Source organism: Choloepus didactylus, chromosome X (genome assembly GCF_015220235.1).
Source record: "Choloepus didactylus isolate mChoDid1 chromosome X, mChoDid1.pri, whole genome shotgun sequence".
NCBI classification, from domain to species: Eukaryota; Metazoa; Chordata; class Mammalia; order Pilosa; family Megalonychidae; genus Choloepus; species Choloepus didactylus.
This window is the reverse complement of record NC_051334.1, coordinates 18026318-18051673: the sequence shown is the minus strand read 5'-3', so window position 1 is coordinate 18051673 and position 25356 is coordinate 18026318. Positions and strand designations below refer to the sequence as shown.

At 44.7% G+C, this 25356-nt stretch overlaps 1 protein-coding gene across 15 annotated transcripts in view; it reads left to right on the top strand.

The window, feature by feature from the left end:
* Positions 1-351: 351 nt before the first annotated feature.
* The window catches only part of MAP7D2 (MAP7 domain containing 2), a 49257-nt gene continuing 24252 nt past the window's right edge, over positions 352-25356 (top strand). The window contains exons 1-8 of one of the 15 annotated variants that reach the window (XM_037822284.1): positions 352-494; positions 1342-1407; positions 3468-3578; positions 5441-5563; positions 8107-8261; positions 10012-10130; positions 20544-20812; positions 21374-21506. In XM_037822284.1, the coding sequence (XP_037678212.1) occupies positions 398-494; positions 1342-1407; positions 3468-3578; positions 5441-5563; positions 8107-8261; positions 10012-10130; positions 20544-20812; positions 21374-21506 (1073 nt within the window). In that variant the 5' untranslated portion in view covers positions 352-397. Of the gene's footprint in view, positions 495-1317; positions 1408-3467; positions 3579-5440; positions 5564-8106; positions 8262-10011; positions 10131-20543; positions 20813-21373; positions 21507-25356 lie in introns of all 15 variants that reach the window. The other 14 variants (XM_037822288.1, XM_037822285.1, XM_037822283.1 and 11 more) reach the window with 14 other exon arrangements.

Sequence of the window (25356 nt, the reverse complement as noted above, 5' to 3'; positions counted from 1 at the left end):
ATTCCTACTGAATTGGGCAAATTCGGTACTGGAGCAAAATTTTGCCCACTGAGATGGGCAAAACGAGGTTTGAGGCAGGCCACAAGGAGTTAATGCTTGGCTGGCATTATTCTTAAACAAATTGCTGGCCTGGCCCAGCGGTGGCTTCAGTGCAGTAGCCTGGAGTTTGCTCTTCAGCCACTGCGAACGCTCCTGTGTAGTGGGGAAGCACGTGTGCCTGGGTTTGGGGGGGGGTCCCGTTGACTGCAGTACAGAAAGCCCCACCCCACCCCCCATTCGGTGGCTCTCCAGGAGCACTGAGGCGTGGCGGCGCAGGGGGGTGCTGGGTGGCTCATTTTGTATTCCGTCCTGACGCCGCCGACGCTCTGCGTGAACTGGGCAGGAGCGGCTAGAGGCGATGATGCGCCGGTCCCTGGAGCGGACGCAGCAGCTGGAGCTGAAGAAGAAGTGCTCCTGGGGAATCGTGCAGGCTGCCGGGCAGGGAGGACGCGAAGGTGAGTGAAGGGGCTGTGCCTGCATTGCGGGGGTGCGGTGGGGATCTGGGGAATCCTTTGCACAGATTTAAGGGGACCTTCCCCAGATGCGATGTTTAAGCCTGCCAGGCTTCCTGTGTATGAATTTCTCACGAAGGGCGGCGTCTTGCTGGCAAACGGTTGATACAATACCTGGGCTTTCAGGAGAGCAAAATGCCAGAACGCTAACAGAAAAAGCAAAGAAACAGAATGCAGTGCCTGGTTGAACACCACCTGGCAGGCCAGGGATGCCCATTTCAGGGGTGGTGAGTGGCAGTCGGCTGTCACCGCTGGAAGGGCTGGAGACCCAAGGCAGCAGTTGCCAGCTAAAAGGGCTGGGCGGTTCCCCCCTCCTCATCATTAATTTTTGTTGCCCTTTCAATTCTGTTTCAAGGTGACTTATTTCCTTATCCAGTTCATCCTCACCATTAAATTTTCAAATGTTTATTTGAATGTATGGATTGTTCCTACTCTCTATAGCTTTCCCTTTCTTTAGTGTCTTGCTGCATTTCGAGAATCTCAGCATTCTGTCATGCGGGAGTTGTCTGCTAGCTCATTCTGAGAGCATATGGGTTTAACTAAATTCCTAGGATGGATTCTTGACTTTGCTGTTTTTTGCTTTTAACTTTTTGACAAGGAATACACTTTTTTTCTTTTTTGTGTTTTCTTTTTTGAGACGTCAACAACCCACTTTAGTTACTTTTTCTACTTTCCTCATTAAAAACTAAAAGCCAACAAAAACTTGGGTCTTTTTTTTTTTTTCACCTCTCTGTGCTCTGATTTTTTTGCTGTGTCGGTGAATCAGAAAATACCCCACCCCCTCCTCTAGGTTTAGCAGCCAGCACCCTTCCTCCGGACCCAGGGACCACTGCCGCCGCTGCCGAGTCCACCAACGGTATATCCGATCACTGTTCTGACCACTCTCCTCCATCACCAACTTGTCTGTCTCGAGCGCTTTTACAATTTATTTTGTAGTCTGAACAGTTGTTAACTTTTTTTCTAGAGATGTGAATGACATACCTGTATTTCTTTGTTCCTTTGTCATCATGGAGCTGTGCATGCTTTACATCTTTGTGCAGTGGAGGCATTTCATCCTTGGCTCACTAACTTCTGCCTCAAAAATCTTGTCAGTGTTTGACTTTTGTGCATTTAGATCTTTAACACTCTCATTAATCATCTGTTTTAGGCATTAAGTAGCAGGGGGCTCAGATCACTTTGGGTGATCAAAATGTTAATCATACAGAGTCCAAATGGAAAGCTTGTCCTTGGTGTGAATGTTGATGGATTCCTAGAGAGGGGTTGGAAAGGAAGTAGTAGGGAGTTTAAATGCAAATTTTCATCAGTCCTAACACTAGGAACCTAAATATGTAAATAGCTTGGCTTTGGTCTTGATTTCTGATAGGCTTTATTTTGTAGATACAGACTTGGGAAATTCTTATGGTCTAGATCAAGAATAGAACTCACAAATCTTTGCTCCCATTTCAGAATGACTTTAGAAATTCAACCCATCTTCTGCTGGCAAAGGCAAACAAAAAAGATCTAAAAGGGGTGCAATATTTACCAGCAGTGCAGATGGTCAGATTACAGCAGTAGGAATAAATATCCATGGTTTCCAGCATTCCTTTCACAAAGAATAATCATTATTGGTGTTGCTTGGTAGCAGAGAGCTTGCTGCATGGCCCAGTTAACTGTAGTATCAACACCTCTCCACCCCCCACCCACCCCCACCCCGCATAGAAGTGCAAGTAGAGTTGAATACTCGCCCACTGGGAAATCAGCATCCAGGGCTTCAGGCACAAAGTTTAAGGGCCCCAGAAATCTCAGCAATCAAGATAAAATAATATTTTAGTGCAGTATTTTAAAAATATAATAATGCAGTAGTTTTAAGAACATAAAAATATGAAAAAAAATATTTTAAAGTAATGCAAGATAATCCATGATGAACTTTTGTTCAGATTTCTAAAGACCAGTGTCATGCTGAGTCATATTGGAACCTGAGGCAAAATAGAAAACACACACCCCTACATTCATAGTTTTATGTATTTTTGAATTTTGTAATTTTTTCCCAGATCATTAAAGTAGTTGAAAAATTATTGAACAATAGGTATATTAAAACTCACATCATTTCAAGTTTAAATATTTTATTTGTACCCAAACAGAATTTATTATAATTTTATTTCAGAATTAATGAAAACTTAGTTAAGATTGTCACTTGGCCAAGAGAAATTGTCAGACGTTGCAATCTTCTCGGTTGAAAATGAGATGATCATAGAAGTAGATTTTAGAAATGGAGTTGCTTCCATTCAAGCTAAGGGCACACAGTTTTCCTTTGGCCTCAGGCTCTGAGGTGGGCACAGGCAGCAACCTCTTAGTTTGCTGCAGTGGTTCATTTCAGAAACCAGTCAAAGACAATGTCTGGAAAATGAGAACACCAAAACCCAGGGTCATGTTTTACAATCCTGACCATCAACACTCAAAGCATTTGAGAAAGGGCCGTTTTGACCCCATCTCTTGATAAGAGGAAGAAACGAAGGTTATTCTACTTCAAATACAGCTCCTTCCATACAAAGTACATCCCTCTCCAACCTGAGCTACAGACAGCAGAGAAAGTCCAGTTTCAGAGCACAGTCGCAATCAGACTGTAGGACATTTTCCAGTGGCGATTTATCTCCATGTGGTCTGAATATACTTAAAAATCCCTGGACATAAGGAAATGCTTCACTGGGGGATTAGCATGGCTTTTATTAAAATTGAAGAGACACTCTTGCTCCAGACCAATCGCTGCTGTAGCCTGGGCCTTTCCAAATCAGGATAATTAGCTATCAGGGTAATGGAAGCACACGTGCTGGGCTGCCACGGTTTAGGAGGTATGTGGGTGAGGATGGCTGGGTGGGATATACGCTTTTTGGGCTACTGTGGCGGAAATACCAATGTCCTTAATGCATTTCTCTGCAGCATGTGACAAGCTTTCAACATCAATCATGAATTTGCCAAAGCCAACAGAGCCTCCCATGAGTAAATGCCTGTCTTCATCCACCGTGGCAATACCCTATTCCCCAGACCGAGGCAAGTGAACACGGAGAACTGCTCTCTCCCCAGCAGTTTACTTCTGTTTTACTTTTGGCCTTTGTGAGAACCCCCTCTTGCACCTTCTGCAGATACCATTGTCCTGAAGTTGTGGTCTGAATGTGAGAGCCCCAGAGCCTTGCTAAGGGGACTTTAGAAAGTGGTGCACTCTTTGAGCCAGGTTGATCCTGATTAGGGACAGGAATTTAATGACATTCTTCCAGTCTGAAAGAGAATGTTCCATTTTCCACAATGCATGAAGGAGTTGTCCTGCCCAGGAATTAATTGACCAGTGGGCAGATGTGACCATTAAAAAAAGCAAATGCCCAGTTATACAATGCGGCTTATTAGCCAGAAAGAGCAGAACTGATGACTCAGAGTTACATGGGAGATTTCACAGTGAATAAAACCGGGGCTCTGCAGTTGTCATGGCTTGGAGGCCTGCCCACTTTTTCAGTGAAAACAGAGGCCCAGAACTAGTATGAGGCCTTTAAGGGGAAAAGAATGGGCAGCCTTTCCGGGTCCTCTGTTTCGAGGTGGGCGATATGTATAGGTGACGTGCCATTTTGAGACACTGAATAGATGGAACCCCTTCCGTGTGGTAAGTGTTGTAGGGCACCTTTCCTAGAGGCTTAGGAAGCTGCATGCATACCTTTCAGAGTATGTAGGTTAAGGGCGGGCGGGAGGGAACCTCTCCCAGAGGTAAATGTGTGGAGGTAAATGTGTATTTTAAAAGCACTCTTTTCAGAAGTGTCAGGTTCCATGGAGTTATTAACACAAACAGGCATCACCTGGGGGCAAGGAGGAGGGTCTTGAAGGGGCCAGTGTGCCTTCCTGGGTGTTTCTCCCTGGCCCTGACCTTGCCCTCCCATCACAGAGGCGTGCTGCGGGTGTCACAGGCCCCGGAAGGGTCATGATGCTGCTTATCTCTGAGGCATTTCCTGGGTCATCACTGGAAACACTGACTTACCTAAGAGCTGGACGAGAAACCACCTACACACTCTTAATTCTATGTAGCTGTTTCAGTAGCGAGTGTATTCCGTATGTTTTTCATTAATTCACGTGGTTACAAATTGATGTTCAATTTCTTTTTCTGCATTGATTAATACATAGAGATGTCACTCAATTGTTAAACATCGACAACTGAATTATCTGCTTGTGGATTCTAAATTGAAATTTTTTCATCCAAACATCATGCACTAGCTAGTGAGTACCCAAAGAATACAAAGTAATTTATTAGAAAAGTTAACCCATTGCAATGCAATACATTCCAAAACCATAGAAATGACATTTCAGTTCCTGAATTTTAGATTATGAATACTTTCTTCCATTAAAGCTGATAATCAGTTGACTATTTTTGTGTGCTTCTCATTTAATTGTTGCCCTTATTTACATGGAAAAGGTATGGGGTATGCCTTTTAATACTATTTTAAGACTGCATATTTCATTAACCAAGTCAGTGTGTTGTGAAATATTTCTTAACAGAGGACTTAAAGCCAGTGTTTTGTAGAAGTGATATTTTTTCAATATTAGATCTACTTGGTGAGTAAATGGGTTCTTGAGCTCATATTCCATCTTGGGAGGTGGGTGAATTCTCTTAGGATGATATAGGTCCCTGTACTCTAGTGGAATATTCCATAAATTCCAGCACTCCAAGAGAATTAATGTGCCTTTCCAAATGCTAAGTGATTCATCATTTGTTTTCTTTTACTGTGATGAACTTCAAAGTCATCCTTTGCTAGAATGTTTCTAATTTATTTTCCACATTTTAATTTGCATCACGCATTGTGTTGTTATAGACATTTGGTTTTTATTTTGTTTTAATTTTGCATTTTTAAACTTTCATTGATTCCATCCCTCAGCTCATCACATGCCCCTTAGTTCCATGGAAGCCTATCTTGTTATGCGACTGTTGACACCAACACAGGCTTCTTTAGCCAGAAGCAGAAGTGCGCTTATACTCTCTGAGCAGTCCAGTGACTCAGGTAAAAGAGGCCACGCTGGTGACACAGAAGAACTTGCCCGAAAGGGTGGTGATCGGCCTTTGAGTTATTCTCCAATTTTTACCTTTTGCTTCCCATTTCCCAACTTTGTGAGATGTCACCAACAGTTAATAATAATAGTGTTTTGCTATTACTATGTTTCTTTTCTTTTAAGTGTCCCAAAGGTAAGTTAACTATTTTATGTTGAGGGTATGTGAATTAGGAAGACTCCTGCTTGATGGACTATGGAAGTTAGCAGCCTTTTAAATTTTTTTGGAGATGGTTTAGCAAAGTAGCCTGTAGTAGACCAGTCTCTGGTGTCCTACAACCAGCTTGCCCTCTTACTAGCTCTGTTATTTTGGGAAATTTAATTAACTTTTCTAAGCCCCAGCTTCCTCATCTATAAAATAGAGTTACTTTAAATTGTCAGGAGGGTCAAATGAGATAATGCATATAAATGAAATAGCACAATAATCGGCAGAGAGTAAGAGCTCAACAAATATCTAGAACCTTGCTACTCAAAGTGTGGTCAATGGATCAGCCACATTGGCATTCCCTGGGAGCTTGTTTTCTCAGGCACCAGCCCAGGCCTGTACATTAAAGTCTGAGAAACACTGGACAAGACCATCAAAGCCCTTCCCTTATCAAAGCAGATTGCCTCATGCGTGGATGTCAAGGTTAATGAGGGTTGGCACTCTCTCTGTAGACAGGCAAGTCCATGTCATGTAAGGTTAGGCCTGGTCTCAGTTCCTGAGATAGTGTATTCAGTGAGAGGACATATAAATGGCATGTAAACCTAGACCTAGCAGTAGCTGCTTCCAAATAGTCGTGTTGTTTCTGCAAAGAAGACATACAAATGGCCAATAAGCACATGGCAAGATGCTCAATGTCATTAGGGAAATACAGATCAAAACCACAAAGAGATATCACTTCATACCCACAAGGATGGCTAAAATTAAAAAAGATAGACAATACTGAATATTGGCGAGGATGTGGAGAAACTGGAACCCTCTAAAATTGCTTGTGGGAACGTAAAGTGGTGCAGCCGCTTTGGAAAAGAGTCTGGCAGTTTCTCAAAAGGTTAAAGATAGAGTTACCATGTGGCCCAGCAGTTTTACTCCTAGGCGTAGAGTCAAGGGGATTGAAAACATATGTCCACACAAAAATTTGTACGTGAATATTCATAGCAGTATTATTCATAGTAGCCATAAAGTGGAAGCAATCCTAATGTCCATTAGCAGATGAGTGGATAAGCAAAGTGTGGTCTATCCATACAATGGAATGTTGTTCAGCCATAAAAAGGAATGAAGTACTGATCCCTGCTACAACATGGACGAACCTTAAAAACATTATGCCAAGTAAAAGAGGCCAGACACAAAAGGACAAATATTGTATTAGTCCACTGATGGAAAATGTCCAGAATAGGCAAATCCATAGAGACAAAAAGTAGATTGGTGGTTGTTAGAGACTGGGGGTTGGTATGGGGAGTGACCACTTATTGGGTATGGGGTTTCTTTTGGGGATGTTGAAAATGTTCTGGAATTAGACTGTGGTGATAATTGCACGACTTTGTGAATACACTAAAGACCATTGAATTGTACACTTTAAAAGAGTAAATTTTATAGTATATGAATTGTCTCTTAATTTTTTTAAACCCTGGGAAGTAGGAAGTATCCCCATTTTGAGAATAAGAAATGTGTTGGGAGGTCCCTAAGAGGGTCCCTTTGCTAGGAGGATTCGTAGGACTCAGCGTCTAATCATACACGTGGCTATGATTTTTTGCAGTGAAAGGATACATGACAAAGTCGGCAAAGAGAAAAACTGTACGGAGTGAAGTCCAGGGGAGAGCAGGTGCAAACTTGCAGAGTCCTCTCCCAGTGGAGTCACACTCAGCACATTTAATTCCGCCCCCCAGCAACTAGCTGTGACAACACATGTGCAATGTTGCCAACTGGGGAAGCTCATTAGAGACTCAGTGCCCAGGGTTTTGTTTTGTTTTGTTTTAATTGGGGGCTAGTCATGTAGGCACCCCTGCCTGGCAGGTACCCAAATTCCAGGCTTCCAGAAGAAAAGCAATTGCTCAGGATAAACGATATTGTTTGTATAAACAGTCTAGGCCCAGGGAGCCATTCTTTTCAGTTATAGGGGTGGGAACCCTTTTGAAATCAAAGTTCCCAGGTGCCAACCAGGGGCCGACCTTGCAAGCATGCCATTCTGAGGTTAGCAGTCAGGCCTGCTGTGTTCGCTCTTTTCTGCACAAGGAAATTGAAGTTGGGAGGCTGAGTAACCTGTCCTGAGTGCTAGGTCGGTCTGGCTCCAAAGCCCAGACTTTTAAGCTCTGGAATGAACTTGACTCTTGAGCATTGAATGTGAGAGCCTTTTTATGATAGTATCTGTTCTGTGTACAGTAGAAAAAGTGTGATTTTGAGAATGTGGATCACCCATGTCACATTTTAACAGAAATCTGTTCTTCCCAACACTTTGCTTCCCTACTTTTTCTGTCTGTGTCCCCTGTCTTCTCTGGCTGTTACACTGTAACTCTCTAGTATTCCATACCTGTCCTCGTATAGCTCCTGCTGGTCCTCTTAAATCTTCCTACAAGTCTTCGCCCACCCAAAATGCTGAGAGGAAGAAGGCCACATCTACATCTGGTGTAGGAGATGTAGGAAAAGGAGCCCCAGCAGGAGCAGAGGCCTCTCTGGTAGGTTAAAAACCCACTCACTCATACCGCTTCGGACTGTGATTTTTCTGACAATGTAATCAATCACTTCCTGTGCTGGACCTGGGGGTGCAGTGGGTCTGTATTTCCATTGATCTTGAGGGACTGCTCAAAGGGCAGATTTGGTTTAAAAGTTCACCCAACTTTTGACAATCATTAAAGTGTTTGCACCCTCCTGATTTTTAGTGCCTTGAAGAAAATTCCTAAAGACCTTGTCCTTGTTATAGCCTGCCCTCCAGAGGATGGAGGTCAGAAGGAATGTTCCAAGTGTCCCCTTCCTGCTTCGTTAAGGATGCCTGATTCTGGGCCAGTCTTGCCTGTATGGGTAACTAGAACTGAGATTCTAGGTCAGCTTTCATCTGCAACAGTGGCCTCTAAACTTTTTTGATGGCATGCTGACACCATCAGTAACACGAATATTGAGCAGGTACCCCCCAGTGCTTGTATACTTTTTAGAAATTAGGCATACCCTACTACTTAGGTTAGTTATCAATTGCTATATAACAGATTACCCCAAACCTTAGCAGCTGATCATCTCACAGGTTCTTTGGGTCAGAAATTAGGAATGGTTTAGCTGGGCAGTTCTGGCTCAGGTTCTCTCATGAAGGTGCAGTGAAGACACCAGCTGGGGCTGCCATCATCTGAAGGCTTGACGGGGGCTCTTCTAGAATGACTCTTTAGGATGGCTCGCTTGCATGGTTGTTGGCAGGAGGCCCCCATTCCCTGCCACATGGGCCTCCCCATAGGGCTGATTGGGTGTCCAAATGACATGGCAGCTGGCTTCCCCAGAGTGAGCGATCTGAGAGAGAAAAAGCAAGGAGGAAGCCACAGGGCCTCTTATAAACTTGTCTCGGAAGTCACGCACCATCACCTCCAATGTAGGCTGTTCATTAAAAGCAATTCTCTAAGCCCAACCCATACTCACACGAGGGGAATTAAACTCAACCTGTCAAAGGGAAGAGAATCAAAGAATGTGTGGACGTATTTTAAAACCACCGCGTTATTCTACCATTGGGCATTTTATAATACTGTATTTATTTTTTGGTATCGAGTATAGCCTTGAGGGTCTCAAATGAGAAGTGACTATTTCAGAATCCGGGGTTTTACTATAGGATGGATTACTATGGAATGGGGCCGATGTATGTGGCTGTGGGGCCAAGTGAGGATTTGCTGCAGCAAAGTGGGGTAAGCAGAGAAGGGCACTAACCTTTGTGGAACACCTGCTGCCTGCAAGACACTTATGTCCATGCCCTTCTGACTGTTGAGGCAGGAGTGATGAAGACTTAGGGGAATGGGTGGGGTTGGAGGAAGTAATTAGAGTCTCTGTTATACTATGTATTCTGTTCAAGGTCCACAGCTCTCTGTCTTGAACATTATAACTGCAACATTTTTACCCACCCATAATTTTTTTGCACTGATTGTATATCTTTATACTCTGCGGTTTCTGTATGTCCAGGACCATAATATGGTTCTGTCATTGGCTCTTTGCAGATAAGAGAGGAAAATGTTTGTATTTTGAGGCTGAAAGTTATTATTTCTTTCATTGGGTGACCTCAGTGTGACGACCTCACAATGCTTCCCTGCAGAGATTCCTGTTGTGTAAAACACCATAACTGTGTATTGATCCTCTGAAGGAAAGATATGCATCTGTTCCACTTGGGATATTTTTAGAAATTGTAGAAGTAGTGCTAGTCCTGGGCCTTGGCTACTCCCTTCTATATTCCCCTTACAGATGGAGAAGGTAAAGAGAGAGCAGCGAGCAGTTTCTTCCACGGGCCTCGGGTCCCCCCTGAGAAGATGTGACTTTCCAGCAGGCATTTCTAAGAGATCATCATCTCCAGTGACATCCAAGTAAGCATCTTTCCCCTTTTCCACGCAGCCTAAGTCAGTTTGGCGGGGGATATGCCTGATTCGGCTTTGTGTCTACTGGTTGGTCACCCATGGGACATTGTCAGCCACAAAAGGGTAAGTAGGAAAAATGGCTGAGTTTGAATTACCTGACCTTACTATCAGTGTACCTCCTGGATAGACAATGGGCCATTAAGAGATTTGTTGCCTGGGAAATAGAGGATTCTTATCAACCTGATCTATTCAGCAATTCTTTGCAGGTCCTTGAATTCTGTTTTGCTTTTCTGGCATTCTCCTTCTTTCTCCTCCAGTTTCATCTGGAGTGGAGTTATTGTATCATGCTTGTGCGCCTGCTCGTGCTCACTCACTCACTTGTTCACTCACTGAGACAGATAGTAAGACAGTAACAGAGAGCCAAGATCAACATTATTTTTTTAACTGAAACCAGAATATATCTATTTTTGATAATCAAGTAAACTGACCAGTGAAACCATGTAACTGAAAAACAATTTTGCACTAACTGCGTGACCTCTGTTTTAGGACATTAAAATATTTTACCGATAGTAACTGACAAGAGTAACACAGTAGAATGAAAGCCTCTTCAGTTGTATTGAATTGAGAAATGTGATTTCATTTGGGAAAATAGGAAAGTTTTTATAAGTAACCATATAAAGCTTGTTTAGTGCATCAGTTTGGTTCAGAGAACATAGGATAAAACCCAAAGGTAATGAACACTTGGGAGTTTGTTAAAAATATTTCAAGGTGGCATCAGCTCTTATTTCTAATATGTTGCTTTCTGATAGAGATTTTTTCTCTATTATTTCGCTCAAAGATCACTATCATTTTTGTAGACTATTAATACCTGTTACTGATGTACCTGTTCCCCATAAGGAAGATCCTTTCATGGCAAATCACTGAATTAATAGCATCTTGGTTTCTTTGAAAGTTCATTGCCTCCTGGCTGTGCCCATCTTCCTGCCTTTGGCTCTGGTGCTGATCTCTTGCAATCTCTTCAAGTCTGTTAGGTGGACTATGTGAGCTCTATTTCTCTTTGTCTTATTTCTGAGCCTTTTCAGCTTCCATCCTGGTCATGTCTGTGGTGTTAGTTTGGGACATTTACATTAACAGAAAGAAAAGCCTCCTTCATGCTGGGGTTATTTCCCGATTCCACTCCTCTCTTGTCCTTGACACTGACTCGTGGCCCCTGTGTGGCTATTAGCTTGTCATCATCATCATCGTAAACTTCACAGAGATGACCAAGGGGGTTGCTGCCTTCTATAGAGATGAGAATTAGATTCTTGGAAACAACCTCCCAGTCAGCTCTGTGCTGTTTCTTTCAAGTAGGAAATCTCAAAGAATATTGGGTTTCCAGAATTATTTTACATCTTAAAGGACACCTCATCCAAGTTTCAGAATAGCTTTCCCTACCCAAAGAGGTTTGAACAAAATCCTATATTTTTTTAATGCACTTCAATTTAGAGAGTTTTTTTTTTTTACTTCAACTGTATCTAAAACAGTAATTGGCCCATAGTAGATGCTTAATAAATATTTGTTGAATGAGTGAATGCATGTCACTGTGCCAGATGTGCCAGAAAATTGCAAAATGAGTGTGAATGGTCTCTATTTCACAGACCCCCACGCAAGGAGGGAGGGGAGACTTATCTACAGATGAGCACAGTACCAGGCCCAGTCCAAAGGCCTGCCCAGGTTCTCATCCCTCAGGACACAGCTCAGTCGTCGTCCTCTCCAGAACCAATCAGAGCTGAATTCACCCCCTCCTCTGTGCTCCTCTAGCCTCATGTGCATTAATTCATTCATTCATCCATTCAACAAATACCCATCAAGCACCTCCTCTCTATCTGGGGCTCTCCTGAGGGCTGAGGTGTGGGGATGAGGAAGGCAAAGGTCCCTGCCCTCATGGCACTTACATGGCAACAAAGAAGCAAATATAATGTCAGGGGGTTATAGTGCCCTGAAGTAAAATGAAACCAGGTAAGATGACGGGGTGGTAGAGGGGAGCCAGCTAGATAAGGTGGTTGGGAAGTCACCTCTGAGAGGGTGACATCCGTGCAGGGACGTGCATCACATGAGGGAGCGAGGCATGTAAACCCATGCCTTGTTGCACCCTGTTAGAATTTTATGTTCGCTTTGCCGTCTCCTGCTAGACTGACTGTCTCGAGGGTGGGGCCTGTCTTGATTGACCGTTGCACAATAGGTGCTTAGTATCTGTCTGTGAGATGAAAGCAAGAAGGGAAGGAGAACCTGGGGGTTGGGGGGCAGGAGTGGGATGGGCAGGCAAGTGTAGGAAATGCTAGGACAGAACTGGCCCAGGGACTTGGGCCTTTTACCACATCCTTCTTTCTTAGCCATTTGTCGGCTTACTCTCATGCTGATCAGTTCCTTACACATTCTCTCTTCTGGGCTGCGTGTTGCACTTGGGGAATTTTAAAAGGATGATGGATGCCAGCTTCTATACTGTACTGCAGAAGTATTCCTGCCACTTGAACACAGAGAAAGGAATAGAAAGGCCTTTATTTTCAGGGCATCTTGCATGTCATCTCAAATGCAGGCAGGAAATAGCATAGACTTTAACACAGCCAGACTTGCTTGTGTCCTGTCAAAACTTCCAGACTCATTCTCTCCTCCTCCTGGTACTTCTAAATCAGTATTGCCAACTTGAGAGATCTCAGGGAAGCAAACCTTTCTTGATTTTAAAATGTTCCCAATTAAAGATAATTTCTCCCTGGATGAAAATGAGTAGCTGAATCACACTGGGTATGGACCCATTCTGAGAAATGTGGGAACTCTAGTAGACAGTAAGTAAATTCTAAAAATCCAACCAAACTCCACAGCAGTGAAAAAGAGTGAATAGCAGCTGCTCACAGCCATGCAGTGGGTCCCAGGAACGTAGTGTGGAACGAAAAAAGCAAGTCGCCAAAGAATGCCAGTGGTGTGACAACTTTTATATTGGATGCCCAGATGTACAGAACTAAACAACGTGTTTTTAAGCATCTAAAGGTGGCAAATGATGTTTAGAAAAAGAAAATGGCAAACATAAAACTCAGGGCGGCAGTGGCCTCCGAGAGGGCTTGGGAACAGGGAGGGACACAGGCCATGGGAGATTCCCATGTAATGATGCTTGCTCAGTACACACTGAACGTTGAAGAAAGACAATACAAAAGAAACACGTTATTTATTATTTATTTATTGTTTATTTGTTCTTTTTATTTGATTTTTAAAATGGTATCATACTCAAAATCAGCCCCAACCAAAGTGGCATTTTTGACATTCCGTCTGTGTAGACCATGTCTGCATTTTAAAGCACAGTGGAAACGACGCAGCTTTGAAAAGGGGCTTAGTTAGCCCCTTTGAGCTCCCATCCCAGAGCCCAGATGGGTCATGCGATTAACGATCCCTTTTCCTGTGACCTCCTGAGCTCTGGCGGTGCTTTGTTCTCTTCCCTGATCTCAGATAAATTAAACCACTATTGGGTGGCTATGCATATTAATAGCATTGCTCTTTTAAGCATTTGAGTTTATTTTCATTGTTCACGTTGTCGGGTAGTTGCATGGGTTTTAGAAAACTAGCTTCAGCAACACTTTCAATGATATGGATGGAGCATAGCTCTCTTCCTGTAACTTGGAGAGAAGAAATCAAGCGTAGCCAAGTGGATTTGCCAGGGCGCGCTCTGCCCCTGAGTGTTGATGCTGTCTGTACTCCCTATTCTTCAGTGCAAGGTAGTCTTGAATGGTTTTATAGTCTTAAAAGTATATTCTCAGTCAGTTTGGTCATTATGACAGGTAATGTTTCAGTCATCTATTGCTACACTAACAAAACACCCCAAAATTCAGTGGCTTCAAACAACAATTTGCTATTAATTTTCACAGTTCTGTGAATTGACTTGGGCTCACTGGGCAGTTCTCACTTTGGGTGTTTTGTGCAGTTGCAGTCTGATGACAGCTGGGGTGCAGTCACCTGAGGACTCGACTGAGCTGGAGGTCCACGGTGGCCCATTTATGTGGCTCAGCTGGGGCTGTCAACCAGAGTGCCTACACGCCGCCTGTCCATGTGGCTTAGGATTTGCACAGCAGGGTGGCAGTAGCTGGGTTCCAAGAGGGAGCGTCCCCTGGGGCACAAAGCGGAGGCCACCAGGCCAGTTAAGAACTATGCCCTGAATTGGCACAGCATCACTTCTCTGCTGTACTTTGTTGGTCAGAGCAGTCAGGGCAGCTCAGACTCAGTGGGTGGGAGATACAAACTCAAAAAGTCATGTGACATGGCAGATATTGTAGTGGCCATCTTTGGAAAATGCAGTCGGCCAAAGATGACCACTTCCAGAGATAGTTCATAGCTGAGATCAAGTGTCTGTATCAGGAATCCAGTTTAATTTCACTTTATCATGCATTGGAAACAAAAGAGATATTCCACATGAGGGGAAGAAATCAAGATGACATTGCCTGGATGGCCCAGATTAAGTACCTCTCACTTTGTTCAGGCTCACAGGCTCCTGGAAGGCTCCTGGTCCAGCCCATTCCTTTAATGTCTGAGGACATTTAACTGATGAGTCCTGGGTGCCATTCTGGAAGGCATCTCTGGTGACTGTGTGAACTGGTTAGACCCTACCCTGACATGAGCACCGGGTGGATGAGTGCTCCCAGCACTGGCAGTTTCACTGTTATTTTTGCTACCACCATCATTCTCAATTAGTTTTTTTGTATTCTTATCTGTATACTTTCTTGAAAGGGAAAATTGAAAACATTAAGTGATACCCACTCCTCACAGTTACATTTATGTTCTCACCCAGCCCATAGTCCTATACTTGTTAGTCTTACCAGAGGATAGTTTGGTTTTAGATCAACCCTACAAAAGAATTGCAAAGCTACAACAAAGAATTCCTGTATTCCTTTTTTTTTTTTCATTTTTTTCCATTGTGTAGGAGCTTTTGCTGTATTAGTCTCATTCTTGCCTCTCACCCACTCACACACTCTCCCACTTTCTCTCCATAGACACACACACACGCGCGCGCGCGCGCGCACTTTCCACAAACCAATTGAAAATTACAGACATCATACCCTGTACCCCTAGGAATGAAGACATTCTTTTACATAACCACGATACAGTTACAGAACTCAGAAAATTTAACTTTGATGTAATATTATCACCTAATATACAGTCCATATTCAAATTTTGCCACTTGCCCCAATAAGGTCCTTTATAGCATTTTAGTTTCCTGGTCCAGGATCCCACACAGGATTCTACATGGCATTCATTTGTCTCATCTCCTTAGTCTCCTTTAATCAGGAATGGTTCCTTAGTCTTATTTTTCCTGACCTTGACAGTCTTGAAGAGCACTGGCCAGTTATTCTGAGGACTCTCCAGTTGGAGTTGGTCTGAGGTTCCCTTGTGATTAGGTTCAGGTTGTGCATTTGGGGAAGGAAAACCACAGAAGGGATGTCATGTCCTTCTTAGCTTGTTTCATTACTGGTGATTTTGGCTTTGATCCCTGGGTAAAGGTGGTGTCCACCAGGTTTCTCTGGTGTAAAATCGTTTATTTTCTTCTCAGAAAGTACTAAAACCTTGACCATGAACATAAATGTTTCAGAATATTGGCTGAGCTGTTCTGATGAGGCCATCCGATCAGTGGTCTGTACTCACCATCCCTGGAGTCAAGTGGCTTTAGGGAAAATAGAAGTAGATTCCAGGAGATGGAGGGAAGAGTCCTTTTGGGTTCTGCTTTACAGTAGATGCCCACACAGGTGCACAGCACCCGCTCCTGAGAGTCTTTCTGGCTGCTCCACTTTCAGAAATGTCTGTTCATCTTTTCTACCAGTCGTGGAATCCCCAAAGGTTATATATAATCCTTCCTTATGCTGCAGGAAGGCCTGTCTGTACCACCCCCAAACAAGACTTGTGAATTTCTTTGTTATATATTTAATGACAGAGGTGTTGAGCCTTAAAAAATTAAAGTAGAAAAGCTAAAAGTTAAGCCAGAGAAAGAATCACATGACTTGGCCCCACTCCTTGATCTCTAGTGTATTTGCATCTCTTTGGGGAAGACCTTTTAAGCTCTTTGGATTTTGGTTTTCTTGTTTAAAATATGGTTAATAGATTCCCCACCTAATAACCTCACTGGGTTATTGTGGGGATTAAATAGACCCTTAGTAAAGAAATGAGAAAGTACTGCAAAATAAAACTCTCTATAAAAGCGCAGTGGTTTTGTTATCATTAGTGTTATTATAATCCACAGCACTAATGGGTTCCCCTGATTAATTAGTGTTTAATTTCCTTCATCAGCCAAGATACCTATTTCCAGGAAATTGGAAAAAATAACTTAGGCAGACTTTGTTTGGCTTACAGTAGCAAAATGAGTGCTGGCCAGAGAGCCATGAGTTCTGCCAGATCAGCATCGCCTTGTTCAAAACTGCCCGTGCTTAGCGGCTCTTGTAGAGTGGCTGGCAGGGCGCTAAGTCCACATAAGGGAGTGGCAAGGCAGCATGAGCAGAAAATGCTACAAAAATATGCAGATAAAATTAGGAACTTCGAAGATTGTATTCTGCCTTTTGGTCACTTAAATCTACGATTTGCCTATACTCCTCTAATTAGAAGGGGGTGTTTGTGTGTGTGTGTGTGTGGTTTTTCTAAATTATTCTCTTTATTGGCAGGAGCTGAGAGTAGGTAGGGGAGTGCAAGCAGATGTTTCTTAATATATTGAGTTTTATCCCAAATAATCCACCCTGACTTCTCAGGTAGAAATTATTTTTAAATGTGCGCTCCTGGGCAATTTGCACAGTTTTATTTTAGAATAGAACCTCAGTCTGTGGTGTGAACAGAACCCACATGTGACCAGCTGTCCTGTTGAGGCAAGTTGTGCAAAGCTGCTCCAAGGCTGGCACAGCCTCCCCCACCCAGGCCAGCGCAGCCTCCTCTGCTGGCGTTGAAATCTTTCCCCACGTTTCCATCTATCTAAGTGGACTTGACTGAGCCATCTGGCTCCAGTCACACTGACCGAGTTGATTGTGCTCCATTCCTTCCCTTCTGGTAGTGAACCACTTAAACCTGACCCAGGGGTCATGTGGGACCCAGATGCTGGTTCCATGGCTAGGAGGCTGGAAATATAGAACAGTTGGGCCTGCAGCTCATCCCTCCAGGTCTGGATCCAGAGCCTCATCTGTCTCCCCACTCAGGGCAGAGTTCCCCCGGTCAGAGCCCACTCTTCAGACTTACCACTTAGAGAAATGCAGAGTGTCTGCTTGCTGAAGGGGGTGCCCAGAGAGGGAACTCGAAGAGGATAAGCTGCATGTGCCCAGTGCCTTCACTTGGTCTCACCAATCAGAGAAATCAGGGGCAGGGTAAAAGAGTAGATGGCTTTTCACAGGTACTTCCAATACCAGGAATTCCTGTTTAATGAGCCAAGGTCGGGATGCTTCTGTCTGTGGCATCTACCATAATATAGCAGCCTGCCCTAGTGCCTGTCTCTCCGAATCCATGGATGAGCCCTCCATCTCCTCTCATACACTGTTGCTGGAATGAGACCGCACCCGGCATCCACATGCCATATCAAGGAGTAGGTGATGTATTTTGATCCGAGCATGGAGTTAGACCGTCTCTTGAGAGTCCCACATGGTGGCTCTAGCAAAATGAGTGCTGGATTTATAATGTGAGCACCACTCCTCTGATCGGGCCACTATTAGCTTGAGAGGATGTGGGATGTGGGGCACACAGTACAGGGGCTCTATCTGCTTGACAGTGCGGTCACGGTCTTGGATGGGAGCCAGGAAGGAAGGCGTCCCCAAGCAGAAGTTCTCCCACTGCATGTTTGCACAGGTTATTTGAACCTAAAAGCAAGTTTTTGCAGCTGATTGAAAAAAACTATGTTCAGTAGAGCAGTATCAACATGAGAGGGCAGGACTTGGCGTTTTCCCCCGTTGAAGTTCATCTTCCAGGTTTGGGGTTATTCTTGCCTGTGGGGATCATTCAGAATTTTATTTTATCATCTCTATAATTCATTGTCCCTGCTAACAGTAACACCGATCTCTAACAGCCATGGAGGGCTTACTCTGTGCCAGTTCTGATAAATATATCTTGGGGGCTTGGTGACCCCAGACTCAGGTTTAGCAGCCATAGCAGCGCAGGGTATAGAGCAGGAGTTGTATGGCGTGGGGTCAGGTAGACGTGAGCTCGCCTCCCAGCTCCATCATTTGTACTTTCACTTCTCCATGCCCAGTTTCCTCATCTGTAAAGTGATCCTAAGACAGTACCTGCACCATATAGGTTTTTAACAACTGAAAGACACACACACATACACACACACAGGTATATATACACTTAGCACAGCGTCGAAAGCACTCAGTGAACGGGACACAATTTTGGAGTGAGCTAGTGGAGGTCTGAGCTCCAGCAGGGACCCGTTCTGAGTTGGTGTGTGAGAATCTTAGAGGCGCCAATAAATTACCTCTCAAACTAGGGACCGCAGGAGCGTGTTGACGTGCCTCGCAGTTACCACTGGGCTTAGGACTCTGTCCCTCCAGTCACAGCGGCTCCGTTTTTATCTGCCTTATACAGATAGAATGTGTGTGTTTGGGGGGAGGTATGTGTCTGTATGTCTCATCTCAGTGGTGCTCCACCGGGGGCTATTTTGCCCCTGAGAGGAAATGTCTGGGGACATTTTTGATGGTCAGAATTGCCAAGGGGGCTGCTACTGGCATCTAGTGGGTAGAGGCCAAGGATGCTGCTCAACGTCCTACAATGCACAGGACAGCCCCCCTCGGCAGAGGATCATGCAGCCCAACTGTCAGTAGTGCCGGGATTGAGAAGCCCCAGTCCGTATGCATGTGCACCCATATGCAGGGTAGGGGGATTCTGTGCAAGAGTTTTATTTGGTAAAAGAGTCTAGGGAAAAGGTTAGAAAACCAGGGTTATGTAGTACCTCTGGAAAGAACCACCTGGTTGCTGAGAGGTCTGGAAAGCCGCATCCCTTAGGAGTGGTAGGAGAGCCCGTTTGGGGCCGGAGTCAGAGGAGCCCGAGGTAAGGGGCGAAGAGTCTACACAGTCAAGGCCCCATCCACGTGGGCGAGGTGTCCCAGTGGTCCTATGCGGCTCCAGGCCGAACCGGGTGATGGCGCAGGCAAGCCAGCCTGGCCAGGATGAAGGAGGAGCTTTCTGGGGCTAGGGGGTTCCAGTTGGGAAGCAGATGGCCACTGTGGAAGTGTGAACTGGCCTGGTTCTACATAAATAAGATGGCTAGTCCTGAAACGGCTGAATTTATGACTCAGGTTATATTAAAGACAAGGGATAGAGGGATTACTGCTGCCCACCGTCCCCCCCCCCCCCCCCCCCCCCACTGTGTGGCCCTCGTCCTGGCATTGACTGACGTCCTCCCTGTGCGGAGATGCTTTTAATGGGCGATGTCATTGGAAAACTCTCCACGTCTTGTGCAATGGACTTGCCACTGAAGGATTATTGTCCATCTCAAGACCAAATTTAATATTGATCTGATCATGTTTTTTTCCCGTACTGTCACGATCTGATTAGGTAACTGTTTAAGCCTCTGGTGAGAAACCAGCCTTATATATTAGTTTGTACTCTATGAATTGCCATTTTTATGGTTGTTTTTTTAGGTGAAAAGCAGTCGGATAATAGCAATTTCATATGGTTCAAACTGCTGCAGGATTGAAAGTGGCAGTTTGTAGTTTATGTACAGATTACTTTATGTTCTTCCTAAAAGAACTGTGTAAAAATGCCTGCAGCATCCTCGTGTGAACTTCCAGGTAAACTGGAGCCAAGCCATTACCTATGTCACCAACAACTGGCCCTCGCTGAGGAGCTCAGCCTCGGCTGGTATTCACCCATAACAGACCTTCTTTCAGCAGGTGTAAGACAAGTCCCTGTATTTGAACAAAGCAGTGTTTCCGGGGGCAAAAACGGACTTGTCCTCACCTTTTGCATTTACACAGTAGAAGGGAGAGAAATTCCTTTAAACCTCAGGAACCTTCAAAGAGATACCCCACCCCCACCCCCGGGCTGACTTTGTTCCTCAGCATTTAAAAAGGAACCGGATTGGGCATTGGCATGTGCAGAAGCCACGTCCAGCCCTGGTGTTCACCTAACAAGAGGGGGTGGGAAGACGCCTCATGCTCCATCCTTACCTTGTCATCCACTTGCAGTGAAATCAGGACGTGGAGTCACCATCTGGGCTGCTTAAAATATTTCCCTTCCACAAGGAAAATTTTATAGATACTATATGTTCCTGTTAGAGTGATAGTACTTTAGGGACTTCTGAGTATATGCTAAGCTTTACATTTTTTCCTCTTGAAGGACAAAATCGTGAAACTTTTTGGAACCAGGTGTCTTAAGAATGGAGAATTCTGTCTTCCGTCCTGGAAATTATCTTACAGTATGTTTTTTTTTTTGTTACAGGGCCGCTTCTAGAGTATATCCTCAGTCTCCAAAGAACGTGAAGCCATCATACCCAGGGTCTCCTGTGAAATACCGCCTGTCCTCCTTTTCCAACCAAGAAACACCCAAGAAGAAAGCAGAGAAAGAAAAGACCAACAAGGAACGGGAAGGTGCCATGGGCCAGCAGGCATTTGTATTGCCTGGGGAGGAGGCCCCCGAGAAGCACGTTGTGGACAGGCATCTCACCGAGAAGCACGCTGCTTCAGGAGGAAAGGCTGAGAGCCACGAAGGTAGGCCACCTGAGGTTTCCAACATGGTCCTCTCTCTGACCTGATCCAAGTGGAAGCTCTCATGCTTGTGAGAGGGTGAGCAATTTTTCACTGGGATGACTTCCTCCCCTCTCGCTGTGGTTTCAGGCTTGCAGCTTGCTCCTCTCAGTCTCCTGAGGTTGCCCTGGGGAAGCAGCTCGGGAGCTGCCTCTGCTAGTGGCTGCGGGAGTTCACAGGTGTGGTGAGAGCCTCGCAGCCAGCTGGCATCTGCAGCTTCTAGCCAGAGAGGGTCTTGCTTTCATCCTTTATGTCTTTATGATGCAGTGAGTTCCCTCCGAATTGGGCCGCGGTGGTGGCTGCCGTGGGACTTGCTAGTTGCTCTGTCTCTCCTTGCCTTCCACTGCGAGATGATCCATGGTGGTGGCTTCTTGTGCTTGGTGGCTAATTGTGCTAGTCCAGGCAGCATTTCCCATCACCCCTTCAGGTTGGATTGCATTTTTCCAAGTGGCGGCTGCCGTGAGAGTGGTGTCATTCTGCTTGTTCACCTTAGTCTTTTCTTCTTGTTGCCTGTCCCCCACACAGCCTTGGGGAAACCCACGGCAGGCACCACCGATGCAGGAGAGGCTGCAAAGATCCTGGCTGAGAAGAGACGACAGGCCCGGCTACAGAAGGAGCAGGAGGAGCAAGAACGACTGGAGAAAGAAGAACAAGAGAGGTACTAGGGTGCTCAGAATTTGAGGGAGATCTTGTGTGAAAGACTACAGTGGAAAGGGCAACTCACCTTTCTTTGTACAGTTTTGGCATTGATCAAACCTCAGGAAATAGAATGCCTGGTTTGCCCAGAAGGCATTTGGGGGACTCCAGCTACTATTAGATGTAATTAACGGTGATGGAACTTGGCTCTTTTCAGAGGACCTGGAAACTCAGCTTCTGGTTGTTCATGTTACATGCAGCTTCCGTTTCTCCTCTTTGAAACCTGCCAGGCCTCAGCAAGCTATCAAGGGAGTTTGAGCTTTGTTTATAGAGTGATTCTCCCTGAGAAGACAGGAGATTCCAGATGTAGAGGTCTTGATTCTGCTTCCTGAAGTTGTATTTTCTCTCCTGAATTATCCTAACTCAACCCCAGAGTGAGAGAGAGGAAGGATGAGCAGGGTCCCCGAGATGGGGTAGAAGCCAACCTCATAGCAGTGGGTGGAGCAAGATGGGAAGACGTCATTGCAGAGGTTCCCAAACTTTGGAGGGTGTCAGAGTCATCTGGAGAACTTGGTGAAAATACATAGACCGGGGCCCTGTCCTGCTTTGGTAGCTTTCCAGATGATTCTGATAACACCCAAGTTTGAGAACCACTGTGTTGTTAGTCCCAGGGCACTTTGTCAAAATAAAGACTGTCTTGCCTTTTCTGATCTTTACATTCTGCGCGGAAAAGGAATTCATGTTACAGGATAAGATAGGTTTTATCATTAAATTGATAAAGGAAGCTTTTAGAATAATCAGAGTGTAATCCAAGACCATTTAGAGAATTAACATGGCAGGAAGCAAGCAATGCTGTAGCACATCAACCATTCCTCCTAATTGCCAGCCAGCCAGCCAGACTCCTAATGGACGTCTTTGTTGGCTTTGACCTTGTCCAGCTTGCCCTTGCTTCTTGGGCCTCTCCAGTCTTTCCTTCTCAGTCCTCTCTGTCTGCTCTTTATCCCCTTAACTGTCGCTTGGGCTCACAGTCCTCAGTCCTAGCAAGACCCCTTGAGCAACGTTCTCCCCCCTACTCCACCATTGTCCCCATCAAGCTGCCAGTTTCCTCTGGCTTCAGTAGGTTGGGGCTCCCATTTCACACAGAGGTTTCATGTTGAGCTCTTAGGGTGCTAAACCAACTCTGCTCTCATCTCCCCCTCTACCCTCATTTTCTCTTTGCTTTATTTCATCATCTGTTTTTTGTTTTGTTTCTCTTTCTTTTTTTTTAAATCTATTTTTAAAAGCTAATGTCATCCTGTTTTGTACAACTTAAATATTTCCTGGAACAAGGGAGACCCTAAAGAACACATGCATGCTGATGACTCCTGAATCCGTGCTTGTGGCCTGCTCTCTGTCTCTGTCTGTCTCTCTCCCTCTCTCTCAATTAATTAAAATGAAAAATCAGTTCCTCAGTCAACTTGCCACATTTCAAGTGCTTGTAGCCATGTGGGGCTGGTAGCTACAGTGTTGAACAGCACAAATCCATAGAACATTGTCCCATACACATCTCCCATTCATCATTTCCAAAGCAGAACTTATCTTCTCCTGTAGTCCCTCTTTCTTTCAGGGGCTCTGCACCCCCACCTTCTCAGGTACCCAGTCTGAAGTCTCTGAGCCAACTGACAACTCTTGCCTTGCCTTCCCCTCCGGACCCCCATCCTGTTGGTTGTGAGGTCCCATCTGGACTGCCTTGTGAGCATCTCCTCCCCATTCCCACTCGTCCCGCCGCTCCTCCTGAGCTGCAACCCCTGCTGTCTCCAACCTGGACTGTGTCTCTGCTTTAGGCCTCCCAGGCCATGTCCATTGTCCACTCAGTGTCCATGGTGATCTGTGTAAAATGAGTGTGGTGGTCCTGCTCCTGTCCTTAAACAAGCCAGTGACTTCTTGACCACATGGGATCCATCCAAACCCATCAACGGGCCTTTAAGTCTTCCATGAACTGGCCACTGCCCGCCTCTCTGGCGTCCACACTCACCCCCTCCACCTTCCTTCTGCCCTGGGCACCAGCGCACAAACCTCCCTGACCTCCCCGCCCCGCCCCCACATACACACCCTATCTCTCCAGCCACATCTCTGCTTATACCAGGCCCCCACATGGACTCGCATGCCTTCTTGCCCAGATGCCTCTTCATTTCTCCAGACTCAGGTCAGGCTTTGCTTCCCCTCCCACACCCGAGATAGAGTGACCACTCCTCCCACTCTGCACCCTTACTGAATCTGCTTACAGCTGACTTAGCAAAGCCTCATTTGCTTACAGGCCTATTTCCCCCTAGTAAGCACTTTACGGGGCTGGGAGACCGTCTTCGGATCCCTGGTGCCTGGCACTCAGTAAATGTACAAGGAAGGAGGAGGAAGGAAAGGCCCAAGTAAGAAACTATTGCAATAGTAGGTTAAGAATATAAGGGCTAAAGTAGTATGAGGACAGGAGGACTGGAAAAGCGAGGAGAAGGGCTCAAGTCAGGTTGTCTAGCTCAAGTCTACAGACTTTCACAACTCAGGAGAACACAGGCAAATTCAAAGGTGATGCTGAGGCTTGATTCCAAGGACCTAGGAGAACGGTACACCTGGAAACATAGGTAAGAAGGACAAGAATAATTGGTTTTAGAGGATAAAACTTATCCATTCAATTTTTTTTTACACTACAATAAATACTGGCATTTTTAATTCCCAAATGGTTACCTTTTCCACAGATATTATTTCTTTATGCTGCTTTGAACCCCTGTCTGGTGTCCTTTCCTTTCAGTCTGAAGAACTCCCTTTAGCATTGCTTGTAAGGCAGTTATAGTGGTGATGAACTCCCTCAGCTTTTATCTGTGAATGTCTTAATCTCTCTCTCATTTTTGAAAGAAAGTCTCACCAGGTATAAAATTCTTGGTTGGCAGTTGTTTTCTATCAGCAGTTTATTTCTACCCACTGCCCTTTTGCCTCCATGTTTTCTGAAGAGAAATCAGCACTCCCTCTAATTGTGACTTCCTTGCATCAAGCACATTGCTTTCTCTTGCTCTTTACAAAACTGAGATCATTATTTGACAACATGTAATGTTCTTCATGTTTATCCATTTCATATTCTCTGGCTTCTTAGATGTGTATATTCATGTCTTTTGCTAAGTTTAGGAAGTTCTCAGTCCTTGTTACTTTGAGAAGTCTTTCTATCAATTTCTCTCCTTCTCCTTCGTGGGCTTCCATAATGTGTATATTTTATGCTTGATGGTGTCCCAGGGGTGTCATGTTATTGTCAATTTTATAATTCTTTTCTTTCTGCTCCTCAAACTGATTCATTTCAAGTGTCTTGTTTTCAAGTTCACTGATTCTTTCTTCCACCAACTCCAATCTGCTCTGAAACCCTCCAGAGAAATTTTGTTCAACTACTGCAGGCTTCAATTCCAGTAGTACTCTTTGGTTCAATTTTAAAATTTTGAACTCTTTAGTAAGGTTCTGATATTGCTCATTCATTGGTTCCCTGATATCCTTTTTTTTTATTTTGAAATAAATTCAAAGTTATAGGAACAGTTGCAAAAACAATACTAACCCCATACAAAGAATTCCATCATACCCTGACCCCCCTCCCCTGATAGCTCAATCCACCAACCTTAACATGCTGTCACATAGCTATTTCTTTCCCTCCCTCCCTATCATCCATCATCTGTTGCTCTGTCTTCTGAACATGAGAGCTAGCTGCACACATCCTTGAACATACACTAAAATTCACGTATACACTTCCCATGAACAAGAACATTCTTTTATGCAATCCCATTAAGCGCAGCTACGAAGTACAAGAGATTCAACAATGATACAAAGCTTACATTCTATATTTCCTTTACCTTATGTCTCAA